The 16,352-nt window shown below is 41.2% G+C and overlaps 1 protein-coding gene across 1 annotated transcript in view; it reads right to left on the bottom strand.

The window, feature by feature from the left end:
- The window catches only part of LAMB4 (laminin subunit beta 4), a 49,544-nt gene extending 41,028 nt beyond the window's left edge, over positions 1-8,516 (bottom strand). The window contains exons 1-4 of the mRNA XM_068166753.1: positions 8,461-8,516; positions 6,738-6,800; positions 5,401-5,558; positions 2,642-2,777 (exon numbers count right to left, since the gene is read on the bottom strand). Of these exons, the coding sequence (XP_068022854.1) occupies positions 2,642-2,777; positions 5,401-5,558; positions 6,738-6,771 (328 nt within the window). The 5' untranslated portion in view covers positions 6,772-6,800; positions 8,461-8,516. The remainder of the gene's footprint in view (positions 1-2,641; positions 2,778-5,400; positions 5,559-6,737; positions 6,801-8,460) is intronic.
- Between the last annotated feature and the right edge of the window lie 7,836 nt (positions 8,517-16,352).

Raw genomic sequence — 16,352 nt, 5'->3', positions numbered from 1 at the left:
GTGAGACTGCAGAAGACAGCTAAAGGTCCTGTTTAGATCATTTGCATGGTAAGATCACCATCAGTTCATGGTGATGGTAAGAATAGAATAGAATAGAATAGAATAGAATAGAATAGAATAGAATAGAATAGAATAGAATAGAATAGAATAGAATAGAATAGAATAGAATAGGAATTAACCAGGTTGGAAAAGAACTTTGAGATTATCGAGTCCAACCTATCATGCAACATCATCTAAACAACTAAACCATGGCACCAGCACCCCATCCAGTCTCTTCCTCCAGTGATGGTGACTCCACCACCTCCCTGGGCAGCCCATTCCAATGGGCAATCACTCTTTCTATGAAGAACTCCTTCCTAACATCCAGCCTAAATCTCCCCTGGTGCAGCTTGAGACTGTGCCCTCTTGTTCTGGTGCTGGTTGCCTGGGAGAAGAGACCAACCTCTGCCTGTCTACAACCTCCCTTTAGGTAGTTGTAGAGAGTAATAAGGTCACCCCTGAGTCTCCTCTTCTCCAGGCTAAGCAATCCCAGCTCCCTCAGTCTTTCCTCATAGGGCTTGTTTTCCAAACTCCTCACCAGCTTTGTTGCCCTTCTCTGGACACGTTCCAGGAACTCAACATCTTTCCTGAACTGAGGGGCCCAGAACTGGACACAGTACTCAAGGTGTGGCCTAACCAGTTATGTCTTCCTGCAACCAGTCAGAATTTTAAAAAACCTGTTCAACCTTTCTATGCTTATTTCCAAGAAAAAAGAAAAAACAACAACAACAAAACATAATAAAAACACAGACTTTTCTTCATGCTAAACAGATCTCTTAAACGTTTCTATACCGCCAGACTGAAAATTGGTCACAAGCAGAGCTATCACATCAGGCACCTTCCAAAATTGCAACGAGCATGGAAAATGCTCACAGTTCAGTGGATTCACTGTAAAGAATTCAGCTAATAGCCCCATTGTTCACATCTGCAGACAGCATCCCAGTGCTCCTGATGATCAGGCTGTACATGGGACCTCATCCCAGAAGAAGGATGGGAAGAGGAAGAATAGATCCCCTCACAGCTGGCCCACAGCTTTACTGGCAGTGGTATCCCAAAATGGTGGGAGTTCCTTCCCAAACTCCACAAAATTAAAAGGCTTATGAATTTTTATTTGGACAGTCAAAAACAGAACTAAAATATTTTTCTATACCTTAATTTCCACACAGTGAAGTATTTTTTGCATATTCACTGCATGTCAAATAAGATAATGTAAATGCACTCTCACCAACTTTGCAGATGACACAGATATGAGAGGCGTAGTTGACATGGTGGGGGATGGGAAGCCAACCCAAAGGATCTGGACAAGCTCAAAAAGTGAGCCTGTGTGAACTTCCTGAACTTCAACAAGGCCAAGAGCAAGGTCCTGCACCTAAGCCAGGGCAACCCTCAGTATCACTAGAGCATGGGGGATGAAAGGATTTTGGGAGCAGCCCTGTGGAGAAGGACTTGTGGGTACTGGTGGATGAAAAACTGGGCATGAGCTGAAAACATGGGCTTGCAGCCCAGAAGGCCAACCATATCCTGGGCTACATCAAAAGAAGCGTGGCCAGCGAGTCAAGGGAAGTGATTCTCCCCCTCTGCTTGATTCTGGTGAGACCCCACCTGGAGTACTGTGTCCAGCTTTGGAGTCTGCAGCACAAAAAAGACAAGGGCCTGATAGAGCGGATTCAGAGGAGGGCCACAGAAATAATCAGAAGAATGGAATACATCACCTGTGAGGAAAGGCTGAGAGTGTTGGGATGGTTCAGCCTGGAGAAGAGAAGGCTTCATGGAAAATATATTGAAGCCTTTTGATACTTAAAGGAGGTCTCTAAGAAAAATTGGGACACACTTTTAATCAGGCCCTGTTACAATAGGACAAGGGATAATGGTTTTAAACTAAACAAGGGCAGATTTAGACTAGGGGTATGGAAGAATTTATTTTACAATGAGGGTGATGAAACACTGGAGCGTTCTGCCCAAATCAGTAGTAGATGGCCCATCCCTGGAAATGTTTAAGTCAGGTTGCATAGGGCTCTGAGCAACCTGGTCTAGTGGAAGATGTCCCTGCTCACTGCAGGAGGGTTGGAATAGATGACCTTTAAAGGTCACTCTGAACCCAAACTATTCTATGATTCTATGATATCAGCGAAGAACTCTACTACGGAGAAGATTGTGACAAAATTAACTCATGGCAATAAGGGTGCTGATAGCCAGGGTTTAATTATTTCTTAGATTATTAGTGCTTTACACTGCAAGCACTGTTTGTTTGTTTGTTTAAATGAGTATTTGTGTTTCTGTCATTCCCCATCTGTGGGCTAGCGTACCTTTTGCCACAAACCACATCTCCCTGAAAGGCAGACACAATGTGAAAAATACATGGCTACTGTGTATAAAACAACACTGCCACAGGTCCTCTGGCCGGCTCTGGAAGAGCTGTAGTGAAAAAGCATTTCTGAAATTCTGTATTGCTACACACAAACAGGTTTAAATCACTCAGTAATACCAAATCAAAGAATAGTTGCAGCTTCATTTCATCTCTCCATGAAGGCAACCTGGTGAGTGTCAGTTGCATAAATCTCACAGTAATGCTTTGCAGTAATATTTTCTTACAGAAACTTACCATTTTCTGACTGCCACCACTTCTTTCTCCTATCAGTCTGAAAAGTTGTGATAACATTTTCAACCAAGTGACTGTTGTGTTGTGTATAGGGATTATATGGGTATCTGGAATCACAGAGAAAGCACTTCTGTTCAGCCTAGAAAACAAAACAGCAGAATAGAAGGTGATTTTGGTCTCTTACCTAAATATCCAGTGGATGTACACATGCCACTGCAAAACCTAAATCTGTCATATTGCTTTGAGTGACTGTGCTTTTAATCATTCCATATTTCATATATAAAGGACAAGCTCAAGAATATCATTGCATGCACAAAGCATGTGCATAGTAAATGTTGGCCTCAGTTTGCTCCAGGCAAACTCTACTAAAAATACACTTTTTCAGTTATGGAGAAGAGATCCCAGTAAAAGCACAGAAATGTTTGTCAAGCTGTTAATTCTGGGTTTACCTGCTGGAGGGCTTGTTCTGCAAGAGTTCCTCAGGAGAATTTTTTTTAAACTTGAGCTTTTATTCATCTCTCATAAATGCTGTACAAACTTTTCATCCAGAGATAACACTGAAGAGGCAGAGGGGATACAAGAGAGAACTGGATCTTTCAAGATGTGAAGAAGCCTTGAGAGGAACATTCACTAAATCAGTTTTACAATTTTCTTCCCTTTTGCATATTTTCTAGCAGCTCAGAGACCCAGCCAGGAGCAGCAGACAGATGCTGTTACAAATGAAAGGCAAGACTGGATCCAGGTACAATGTAAATGGGTGGCCTGAGTTGACACCACCATCCTGACCACTGTCAGTGCCTTTTGTAGAAATACAGAAACTAAGAAAGTTTGAAAATGATGCAAAGAAGGAAAATCAGGATGTCAGTAGGAGGAGAGGATCTTGATTGAAAATGTATCAAGCAGAAGATGAAGGTAGCAATGATTGGCCAATATCTCAATGGTGAATAAGAGGCTTTTGTCTGTAAAAGGACTTTGAAAGAGAGGGCACAGGAGCTACTATTTAAGATGATACAAGGGGGGTTGAGAGACATAAGGAACTAAGACACGGTTAACATGCTGGGCTGGGAGATGACATGTTGAATCATGTGGACAAGCCCAAGCAGCACAGGATCACAGCCAGCAGGACCATGGGGAAGCATATGACCAGTGGCTGCACTGGAGGGGTTGCTCAAGCTGGCCAGGGGTGGCTGCACTACACAGACTACGAGATTTTGGCAGCACGTGAGCATGAGGGCTTGCAGATAAGCCAAAGCAGAAGGTGATGTCTAGCTGGCTTGCAGGGACACTGGCAGAGGGAAGAGGCAACAACACAGCACCCCAAAGGGAGCTGAAGGTGGAAGCACAGATTCAGTGCCCGTGGCTGCGAGGCTGGCAGGGATGCTGCTGAAAACAGAAAGTGGGAGTCAGTAGCAAGAGCTGGGTTGGAAGGGGAAGTGGGGGGAGGCACAGTGCCTGGCATACTCAGGATCTACAGAGAAGTTTTAGGAATGTTTTGCACATCTGTGTATTATTAAATACCAGAATTATTCACAATTAAACAAACAAAGAGATATTGGTTTACAGGTATGGCATAATGCATGCTTTTTAAACATCACAATAAATATGTATTACATTCTGTCATTCTACAACATACTCAATAAGTGTATGAATGTATAATTTAGAAGATGAGATACAAATATATTACAAATACAAAAATTACTCTGTCACTTCATTCACAAATCTCTAGCAAGGAGAGCTTAGGTTATTGAAGCATTTGGCAGAACTGCACACATCCACTCCCTGTTTTATCTAGATGAGATATTCAGTCAGGGATTATTGCAGAACAGTTGTTCCTTTTCATTATTCTGTATTTATATAAGTGAAAGGAAAAGTACAGGCAAGTGAAAATATTATTTTTTATTGCTCCTTTTAATGAGCAAAACTAAAAAGTAGCCATTCACTTAATGCCAGGAAGACATGACTGGGAAAAGGACTGGCAGAGTAAAGCTCCTTCAGAAATCCCTGTGCTCATTTGCATCTCATAGATGTTTATTCCTCTTGAGAATCTATACATCACTGCCAAACCCTCCACATGTGCTGCAATAAGGCACAGCCTTGTTATATCACACTCTTTGATTATTGTCTTAGTTTAGAGGGGACAGAAACTCTTTTATCCCTCCCCAAAAGGATTTGGAAAGAATTGGGAATTTAAATGGAAGTACGGTTCACAACTATATACAACAGTACAAAACCATACAAAATATGCAAAATTCATATTCAGCCTTAGCCCAGTTCCCTCCAGCCTGGGCTTACAATAACCTTATTAGGCCAAAACCTTCCCTCCACCGTGCCAAAACACCAGGCCTCAATGCTTGCCCCCCCATATCTCTCTACCCAGTCCCAAATGATGCAGTAAAAATTAGCCAGGCCGCTCAAGGACAAAAGCCTCTCCCAAAATATCAAACAAGAGCTAGCAGTCTGCAATGTGAGCAGGAGAGAGAGGAAAAAGGGGCAGAACAGCCTGTGTTGTCCGTTTATATAGATGCAGGCATGGTAGAATGAAATAACAAAAGGTTACATTTTCTGGTGTCTGCCTCCCTGCACCTCTGTGGTACTCCTGGAGGATATCTCTATGGTTAAGACATCCCAGTTCTTAAACCCATAACAAGGATAGTTCAGATAAATCCAACAGAAACTTCCTAGTCTGGGCAAATTCCTTTTACAGGTGAGAATATTGCCAGTAAGCAGAGTTCATTTTATTAAAAAGGAAGGAGCAAACTAACCTCTAGGTAGCCTATAATGCAGTATTTCTGGGGGCTGGTCATCCCACAGGTTGATGAGGCTGTTAATTGCTTGCTTCGACCCAGGAGGAGGTCCCCAACAGCTGGGTGGCAGGACCCAGCATCACAGTCATCCTGTGCATGGTAGAGTCTTATCAGCACTGAGCAAAAAACAAGATCAAAGAGAAATTAAATTGGGTTTTATACACAACAGTGTTCTTCAGACAAAATCAGTTAAATCTCAACATCAGCAGAAAACTATATTATCCTTTGCCTATACTCCTATTGTACTTAATAAAATAATTTGGTAGAATCTCGCAGAGTTTTGATAATGAATGTATCTGCTGCAAAATCACTATACAAATATACAACTACCATATTGCAAATCTATGCTAAAAGTTAGATTTTCAGCAAATTATTGCACAGTAAACATTCCAGCAATAATTTATTATGCTCTCTACATACCCGTAGCCAGCACTCCTGCAGCAGAAGCCCAGGCATCTCAACTGACTCTGTGAGCAGAGCCAGATTTGTGTTAGTTCTGCTGATTTCTCTTAATTTCAAGTGGCAATGGTGGAAATTAGACCGTGATTGACATCAGATTTTCTGATGATTTGCAATGAATCCTCTGTTCAGATACTATTGAATGGTCGTTAATAATTAAACAGAAAAAAATTGAATTCTCTAAATAATGCCAGGATCTTTTTGTTCATTTTGTCTGAAACAACTTCAAATATTTTCTTCATTATGTTAAGACTTTCCTTACAGGGCTCGTGCTTTTAGACAAGTTCCATCCTGAACAGCAATGGCTACCTTGAAGGCTTTATCTCTTCAGCTTTACTTGGCTCAACTTGATACAAAAAACTGCAGCTGAAAAAACCAACCAATCAATAGAAGAAGATCCTACAGAAAGCTAGAAACAGTAGTGCAATTACAAAGGTAAAAATACAGTATTTTACAACCAGATTTCAGTCTGTGGCTCAGGCCGTATTTCAGATGATGAGTGATGCTTGATTCTCTAGGTACAAAGCATTGCCCAACTTTGGTCAGCCTGCTCTTCCTGTTTATGCAGGCCCACACTCATTATTCATTAGCAGAAACTGATTGTCCCTTTCAGGATCTGATTCAGGCTCAGTTACAACATGTACCTTTTATTTGTACTTTAATGCTTTGTATCCCTCCTATATCCTAAGCAGGAGGGTGGGAAATAAGGTCTTACCATCATTTGTGTCTTAATAGTGTACTTATTAGAAGCACTTTAACAAAGTCTTGGAGAAATATGTAAATCACATGACAATATTTTAAAATTGTCTTAGAGTAACTGTAACATCTGTACTTACTCAGATATAAGAGGATGGCCAGCCCCACCTTCATGCCTCCTTGTGAAATTCAAACTGGTACTACTGCAAGAGAACAGCTAGGTCACTTGGTGCTCTGCCTCACCAAAGCACCCCTTACATGCGAGCTTACCCAGAGCAAGACTTTAGCAAAGAGACAGAGCCATAACAAAAATACAAAGATCAAAAGGAAATCTGTTCTTGACTTTGTTCTAGTGAAAATGATGGAAATTTTGGGACTGAAAGAAACATGAAAGCAGAGGGATACCTCAAAAGGGCTTTCTGAGAAGGCTCTGGAAACATCACAGTATCACAGTATCACAGTATCACTTAGGTTGGAAAGGACCTCGAGGATCATCGAGTCCAACCTATACTCACACTTAGTGTAAAATAAAAACAATGCTATCAGCATGAATATTGTAGTCCTCAAATACGAGCTATTTAATTGCAACTAAATTCAGCAGGGCTGTTTGCAGAGATCTAAATCTTTCTCTGTAGATTTTTTTTTCTTAATTAACTTAAAAAAAAGACTGAGGTGTTAATGAAGATGCCAGTGAGAAATGTCTGATGCCAAGTGCTATGGATTTTGGCAGAGACAAGATTATAACCACATCTTAAAGTGTGGTGAAGCAGGTAATATTAATATCAATGCAAAAGAACCATACAGGGCAACCTCAGTGTGAACCCAAGGGAGGTTCATTATGGCATTTACTTCACATCCTTCCTGCTCACATGGAGGAAACTGAAAACTTGCCAAAACAAAACCTCTGTTGGAGAAGGCAGTCATGGGTATAAAAGACAACCCAGCATTCTGCCATCAAGCAGATCTCCCAAACCACAGCTTGCCCCCCCATCTTTGCACCTTCCATCTCTCTTTTCATCTGTAGGCACCAGCAGGGCCAGCATGCCCTGATGCAGCTCCAGCTGTTGGGGTAACCCTGTGTTAGCATACCCAAAGTGTGCTTCCTGGCTCCATTCTTCCTCACCTAGTTGCTGCTGTAGTGAATGAGCTAAGACAAAATACCTCAGAGCAGGGGAACATAAGCAAAAGCTTTCCAAGTATTTAATGTTACAGACTTCCCATAGGTTTGGTTCACTTGGCTCTACATAGCACATGACACAACAGCCATATCTCGATGGCTATTTCATCAACCACAAGTAGAGAAGGTGACCCTTGGGTCACCAGCCCTTTGTGCTGCTTCAGCTCCTCTAACCTGCCACAACTCCAAATAACTGCATGTAACAAATGCATGTAACAAATGCATGTAACTGCATGTAACTGGGAAACAATACCAGCAAGCATCTGTGAAGCTGTACCCGGCTCCTCAGCTACTGGCCATGGAGCCAGTGTCCAAGGCAAAACTGAGTAAACATTTTCCTGGAGTGGTGGACTTTAAATTTTACACCATCAGAATAATGCACAGACTCAGAGATGACTTAAGCCTCAATTACTGTGACAGCATGGTAGTCAAATAAAGGTATACATGGTAAGACTATTCTTGGTAAGCACACATCACAGTTTATCTAACATCGTGACCTTCAATAGCAATGACTCTTTAACCATGAGTCTCTTTAACAGAGAAATAAGCACTAGCAAAACTCCAACTTACTTTAGTTCCATGCTTAGCAGGAAAATTATATACTGAAGTGGTCTTACCTTGGTTTCGGAGTGCCAAGTGGTTCAGCTGGAAATGAGCACAGTCGGCTGAGGAAAGCAAAGGCATACCTGTGCGCTTCAGCTGGAGAAGACAGCGTGTCCCCTGAGGCACCAAAGTGTAGGTGAGAATGAGACTCAGCCTGCAACCTGCCAAAGGCTTGATTTGTGAATGCTTCTGGCATCTGCAAATATGTGCAGTGAAAGAAAATTGTGACAGGCTAAGTTAATGGCAGAAAAATTCCATGCAACTGAAAAAAGAAGAATGGGATTCTTAAAGTAGTGGCAAACAGCTCTTTGTTGTTTAACTGTTCAGTTGGTCTGATTTGCAACTAAACATGAAAATCTTTAAAACTACTTAACATCAGAAGACTAGTGTCACTGGTCTAAATGAACAAGGGCTAGAAAGGGTGACCCCTCACAGTACGGGTGCACATGTTCTGGAAGGATGGATTTTGTGGTTCAAAGTGACTGTAAACATGCCTACCTGAGAGCTGTGATTGCATCTGGGTGGATGTAACAAGCCAGCTTCAACTCAGCTCAAGCTCTGGATCACTGCCATGAGCACTACTTTAGGGGTTTTGTTTTCCAGTTTAAAGCTAAAGACAACACAGCAACTCGAGTTCCAGCTTTGTGCTTCAGGACAGGCTTTGCCTGTAACTAACCACAGCAGCAAGCACTGGGCAGGTTGGTGTGCAGGGTAGAATCATGGAATCATAGAATCAACCAGGTTGGAAAAGACTTCAGAGATCAAGTCCAACCTATTACCTAATACCTCATGACTAACTAAACCATGGCTTCAAGTGCCATGTCCAGTCCTTTTTGAACACCTCCAGGGACAGTGACTCCACCATATCCCTGGGAAGCACATTCCAATGGCCAATCACTCTTTCTGTGATGAACCTTCTCCTCACCTTGAGCCTAAACTCCCCCTGGTGCAGCTTGAGACTGTATCCTCTTGCTCTCTTGCTGGTTGCTGGGGAGAAGGGATCACCCCCCACCTGTCTACAATCTCCTTTCAAGCAGCTGTAGAGAGCAATAAGGTCTCCCCTGAGCCTCCTCTTCTCCAGGCTAAACAATCCCAGCTCCCTCAGGTACAGTGCAGTTGAAAGAAATGCAGTGATGGAGCAGCTTCAAATTGGCATTCCCCAGATCAGGCACAAAACTGGCCACTACTTTTTGGTGTCTTTATTGATATCTGTGGAACTTTGATTCCAGTTTTCAGAATGGTATGCTGTCTTGGGTACACATTTTACGTTGTGATATGTTTGCTATCAGTTCTCCTCTGGGTGCTTGAAAGGCTGAATTCAAGATTATTTGTAAAGTATCACCACATCTCAAACAGAAGGTTCTCTATATGTGAAAAATATGTTTTATAAACAGGTCAGCACTGCTATTCTTTTTAGTAACTCCTATTCTTTAAAAAAAAACCAAACATATATGTTCTTTAATCCTATTGCAATACTTAGTGTTAAGTGTCCTCTGCCACTACTGTGACTGTTCATTCTAGCAGAAACAATTACTATAGAAACCTTTCTAAAAATGCTTTTCCTTCAGTGCATGTGGAAATTACTTGTGGGAGACTCTTCAGGCTACTTTATCCTGCATTTGGTTTGTATTCACGCATGATTAATTGCTGTACAGATGGTTTGTATTTAGTGAGTTTCAGTAGTAAAAAACAAAAGACTAAATTATATATGAAGACATTAATTTAACTTTTTATGGGTAAGCAGTATGTCAAGTGCTCTCTGAAAGAATGACATATAACTGAAGAAAGTATTGTTATGATGCTGCTGCTAAATTATAGAATGGTTGACATTTTATTAGCATATTTGGTAGGGAACTCAGATTTTGTTACAGAGAAGTTATGTGAGAAGTAAATATCAAGGCAGATTTATTTGTAGAATATAGCCAGTTCTGTGTCTTGATTTATGTAGGACCCCAAGCAAGAAGGAGGTTTAAAACTGCTTGAGGCAGGGATTAAGAAACTTCTTTTTTGCTTCTTTAATCTCTTCATTCTTAAAGGATCTGGATTTATAATGCATCACTCATTCGGTGCTGGCTGGAGGGTAGATAGCACTGATGTGTGATTTGTCAAGTCATCACAAGTCCTACAGTTGTCATTTCTTAGGCCCAAGACATAGCTGTAACATAGACAAAGGACAGGACTTGCTAGTGCTTCAGCCTATGGTCTTTGTGCAGACACCAACCAGCAGTGAAAGAAGAGGGAAGGAGCAGAGGCACCAGTCATGCTTCAGAGCCTGGTTCCAGGATGCTGGCTGACAGACAGTTGGCACTAGCCTGTACAGGCACACATTTTCCTCCAATGTGAATAGAAATATCTCTTTAGGCATACAGATTTTTTTTTTTCCCTGTAATGCAAATATGAAAAAATATCAGAAAAAAAATAATCTAGTTTTCTTTAATATTTCAGTAAGAGGAAGGATAGTGAGGTGCTGGAGCATGTCCAGAGAAGGACAATGAGGCTTGTGAAGTGCCTGGAGCACATGACCTATGAGGAGATGGGGTTGTTCAGTCTAGAGGAGAGGAGGCTGAGGGGAGACCTTTTTGCTCTCTGCAACTACCTGAAGGGCGGTTGGAATAAGGAGGGGGCCAGCCTCTTCTTGATGACAAGCAACAGGACTAGAGGAAATGGTTCCAAGTTGCATCAGGGAGGATTTAGGCTGATATTACGAAATACTTCTTCACTGAAAGGGTTATCAAACATTGGAATGGTCTGGCCAGGGTAGTGGTGGCGTCACCCTCCCTGGGGGTGTCCAAGTGGTGTGTGGACCTGGCACTTAGGGATTAGTGTTGACCCTTCAGTGCTGGGTTGAGGGTTGGACTGGATGATCTTTGAGATCTCTTCCAACCAGACATATTCTGTGATTCTCTGATAAGCAGAGAGCTAAGAAGAGCAAAAGAATATGCTGCATTGCTCCTGGGCACGAGGAGAAGGAGGCTGCTCCATCCCTCATCCTCCTCACCTCTACAACCCACTGGCTGGCTGCTTCTCCATATCTTGCATCCTGGAGCAAAGAGCTGTTTTTTAAATTGCATTTAATACTTGTTTAAAAGAGCTTTTCCATGTTCCAAAAAGATGCAAAGTCTACTTATAATTTATGAGAAGCTTCTTCATTTTCCAACAGTCACAGCACCCCATAGTGCCCCTCATACTTAGTGTGCAAGTCAGGTATTTGAAGACTTTGCTTTTTTCACTAGAAATGAGAAACACAGTTTCAATTCAATGTTATCTTTCTGGTAGGCAGGACATTGCTGGCAATAGTCATCAACACTAAAGTCAAAGAAGACACAGATGATTTGTTCTAAAATACCAGTGTGATTTTCAAATTGCTATTTAAGGTATATATATTCAAGATACAATGTTTAATGTTATTTCCTAAGTTCCTGACATTTCCAAGCTGGCAGTATGACTGGCAGGATGAGAAGCTTGTTATGTATCTTGTTATGATATGTTAATGTACTCAGAACTGGTGAGTTCATGCAGTACAACTGGATAAGGCTGTTTCTAGGAACCTTTTCACTTCAGAAACAAAAGTGCTTGAAATTTTTCACTTTTCCCTGCTTTACTGGCCTATTAATCAGAAATAATTATTCTCCCTAAACTGAAGAGAAAGAAAATAAAGGGTTATTGAGTATTGGAAAAATCAGCAGAGGGAACTAGAAAAAATAAAGAAAAAATGCTCAGGAAGAAACAAATGAGGAAGAAGAAGCAAAAGAGCTTTCCAGTGTCCACAATAAGTTGCAGCCTGGTCTCCAGGGCTGCCTCTGCCCCCCCCCTCTCTCTTCTCTCCCAACTAGAACTCCTGAATGAATCTCAAGCCTGCTTTTTTGTCAAGCCTATGCATATTGACAAATCCCCATTACCAATACCCAAATCTGGCTGGGTATTGGTTCAGATACCATGGGACCACACCCATTGCTGCCATGCTGCATGGGATTAGAGACACAGTAGCACTGATGCCAGGTATGTGGACAAAGGCTGAAGCTAGAGAACCAGTAGTGGAGAACTGCTAGATCAGCACAGCCATATGGTCAAGCTGAATTTGTAGGCGCTCTACAAGCCCTCCCAAAGGGGTCTCTTCCCTTAACAGAGTCCTTATGAATAGTCTTTCTCCCTCAGAGTCAATAACCATGGCTCTTCAGGGCTTAAGATACAGCCCTGCTTTTTGTTTGCTATGTTGTCAGGATATAATTTTCTGGTGATGATTTATTATACCTGAATAACAAACTGCAAATGTCTGTGGAACTTACATGCCCCTGATGAAGGCTGCCCTCCAGATGGGAATGAAAAGTGACATCAATCCTTGGGAGCCACAAATGACTCTCCTCCTCTGGCAGGCCCTACTCTTTTCTTGCACATAGCAACATTTCCAGAGATGTTTGGAGACCCTCTGCTGGCTGTACTATGAGACACCAACAAAGACCCACACTGAAGTACTTCACCCTGGAGTATTTGCTCCTGCAAGTTGCTGTCACCCACAGCTACCTGGGGTGTTCTTCTGTGTCCCTGTTGACCTTCTACAGGGAAAGAAAGGGAAAGTGCACCATGGGAAGAAGATTTACCCTGAGAACACACTTTCTGGGTTCCTGGCTTTATTTGGCCCCATTAAGTCCACATACAAATTTTCTCCATGACTATGAAAACTGCCTTTTGAGGCTTTAATGGAAGTGCTATAGGCTATACACATGGACTCTGCAAGTGTAGGAATTAACCACGCATGTTTTCTCTTCTAAAACAGAGTCTCCATTAAAAAGGGAGAATTGCAGGAGTTAAGAGAAGCTACATTTTGTATTGATGGCTTTATCAGGAATAATCTAATGTTTCTGCAAATAACTAGAAAATATTTTTAAAGTAAATATTTGCTCTGCACCTCTTACTATTTCAGATGCATAGAAAGGTTTGCTTCTCACAGAACTGATGCTTGTCTCAAGCTCTTCAAGCCAAGGTCCTTCACATCAATTAGAAAATTTGGCTATTTTAAAAGACAGTTTGACCAAACACTTCTTTTGAAATACATTGGTTCAATTGGTTTCTTCAAGAAAACAAAAATTGTAAAGTGCACACCACAGTCCATCCACCTCTGCCAAACTGACTCAGAAAGTGGCCTCAAGCAGCACAAAGAGCAGCTGTCAAACTAGATTTACTCACAGGCTTTTAAAGAGTCATACTTTGTTTTAAAACAGCAAGCTATATTTTGGCAAGCAAATCAATGACCAAAGCAGTTCCTTAGTAAGCTAGAGATTGAAGTTCTATTATATCTTTAAAGTACAATTTGTATGAGGACATCATACATAGAGTTAGGATGATGGCAAGAGTTTTTCACAACAGACATTTCCCTGCAATGTAAACTAATAAAACTTCTCAGTGGAAAGCTTTTCCCACTGCAGTATCTGTTAATAGAGGGTAACAGTGCTCTAATTCTGCTAAGGGTTTCTGAGCATTTTCAACAGACCAGACCTACTCTTATTCGCCCAAATTTATAGCAATATTGTGCTTTAAATCCCTATTATTAGATTTTCAGTACCTTTCAGTCTAAATTTTCCTAAGCATTTTTCTCTAGGTTAAAGTAAACAATTCTTTAAAGGTTAAATAACGTTGTTTAGAAATTATCCTGAATGCATAAAAACTCTCTGATCTCTGAAGAACCTTTGTGGTCTAGTGGCTTAGAAATATTTTGTTACCAACACAGAGACCTTCCATACTGTAATGTGTTTGGGAAATAAGGTGCATAGTTGTTGGTATTTTGTTGTTTGTTTGGGGGATTTTTTGTGGGGGTGGGGGGAGTGGGAGTAGGGGTGGGTGGGAAGCAATACACAAAAAACATAATGCAGAAGATCATAATGTAAAGAACAAAGGCAAAACAGTGAATTCCACAAACTCCCCCAAAAAATTAAGAAATTGAGACCATCAGGAAGAGAACCCTACAGACAGAAGGATGACAGCTTCAGTTTGAAGGAGAGACAACAGTGGAGAAAAAAAAATGTGTTCACTGGAGGACAACAGTAGCAGCAGCAAGAGCATCCACTGCAGAGCCACCTGGTGTCTAGTGAGCTCCCATGGGAGCCACAGGCTCTGCTCCTCTCATACAAAGCATAAAATGAAAGCAGCTCTTCCATGTCCTGGGAATCATTTGAACTACTGGTCTCTGAAATTAAAGAAGTCTGCTCTCATAGTTTCTCATTCTTTTTTTTTTTACAAGAACTAAAAATTTAAATTTTATGGTTTAGATCCAGCTTCAATAAAGTAATTTTGGTTTGGTTAGTTGATTTTGCTTAGTAAAAGAGAGATGGACTGAAAATCACTTACCACAGAATCATAGAATTGTCTCAGCTGAAAAAGTTCATCAAGTCCAACTGTCAACCATGTCGCAAAGCACCTTTTTTAATTATTATTAATTTTTTATAATTTTATTTAAAGGGGTCTTTTATGCATTAAGAAATAGCAAAGCCTTTTCCTCTATCAAAGGCAATGTTTCACACTCCTTCTGCTATGCCAGCTAACACAATTCTCAACCAGGTAGCCTTATGGAAGCCCAAATTCTTCTTGCCATCTGTATTTTTATGGCTAGTGATACTTTTCAAGATTAAGATCTATTCTGGGACACAAAAACCTGTAGCAAAGGAGTAAAAAGCTATTAGCAAAGAAACTTAGAAAATAACTTATTAATGGTCATGTGTTGGTTTGGGTTTGTTTGTTTTTCAAGAAAACTGTGATCTAAAGGATGGGAAACAGAACACTAAAAATCAAACAAATACTGAAGTCCACAATGTACACTAGTGTGTCTTTTACTCCTAATAGTTGCTAGCCTTTTGCTGAGGCTTTAGACAATTCAAGAAGCCATTATGTGAAAGGATTAGTGTTTTTATGTAACTTGATAAATTATCAAAATAATCATTATCTAATTACTAAAGTGGTGATAGATCAGGATTTATTACTAAACTGACATCTGTAATCTAGACAGGAATCCAGCTCAGTTCCATTCCTCGCCACCCCTCACCTCCACCCCAATCAATCAACAATGTATAGCAAATCTACACTGAATGAAAGACACAACTTTGAATCAGTTATCTGTCTACACCAAATAATTTAAATTCTTGAGAGAAAAAACCTCCAAACATAACAACAAAACAGCACGATTACACTGTAACATTTTTATCTACAGCTGTTACAGTACTTCATTTGAGTACAATGCTTATCCCAGCTCCCCTGTGAGTGAAACATCACAAAATCACAGTATGATAGGGGTTGAAAGGGACCTCTGGAGATAGTCTAGTCCAACCTCCCTGCCAGCACAGGTTCACCTAGAGAGGTTTGCACGGGAGGGCGTCAAGGAAGGAAGGCTGTGAATGACTTAGGAGATGGAGACTCCACCAGCATTCTGGGGAGCCTGTTCCAGTGCTTTACCACCCTCAAAGTAAAGAAATTTGTTCTCACGTTTATATAGCACTTCCTGTGTTCAAGTTTGAACCCTTTACCTGAGGTTCTGTGATGAGGCACCACTGGAAAAAGACTGGTGCCATCCTTCTGACACACACCCTTTATGTATTTAAAACCATTGATGAGATTCCCCCTTGGTCTTTTCTCCAGGCTAAAAAGCTCCAAGTCCCTCAGTCTTTCTTCATAAGACAGCTGTTACAGTCTGCTAATCATCCTTGCAGCCCTTTGCTGTACCCTGTCCTTCTTAAACTAGGGAGCCCAGAACTGAACACTATTCAAGACAAGATCTCACCAGGGTAGAGAGGGAGCGGAACCTTTCTCAAGGTGCTTGGCATGCTCTTCTTGATGCACTCCAGGATGCCATTGTCCTTCTTGATACATTACTAGTTCACGGTTATTCTGTTATCCACCAGGATTCCCAGGTCTTTGTCCACAGAGCTGCTTTCCAGTAGGTTAGTCCCTAACCTGTGTTGATACATGAGGTTATTCCTCCTTCAGTACA

This window comes from Melanerpes formicivorus, unplaced genomic scaffold, assembly GCF_026170545.1.
Source record: "Melanerpes formicivorus ecotype bairdi unplaced genomic scaffold, bMelFor1.0.p_v2 SCAF_3, whole genome shotgun sequence".
Taxonomy (NCBI): Eukaryota; Metazoa; Chordata; class Aves; order Piciformes; family Picidae; genus Melanerpes; species Melanerpes formicivorus.
This window is presented reverse-complemented; position numbering and strand designations above follow the sequence as displayed.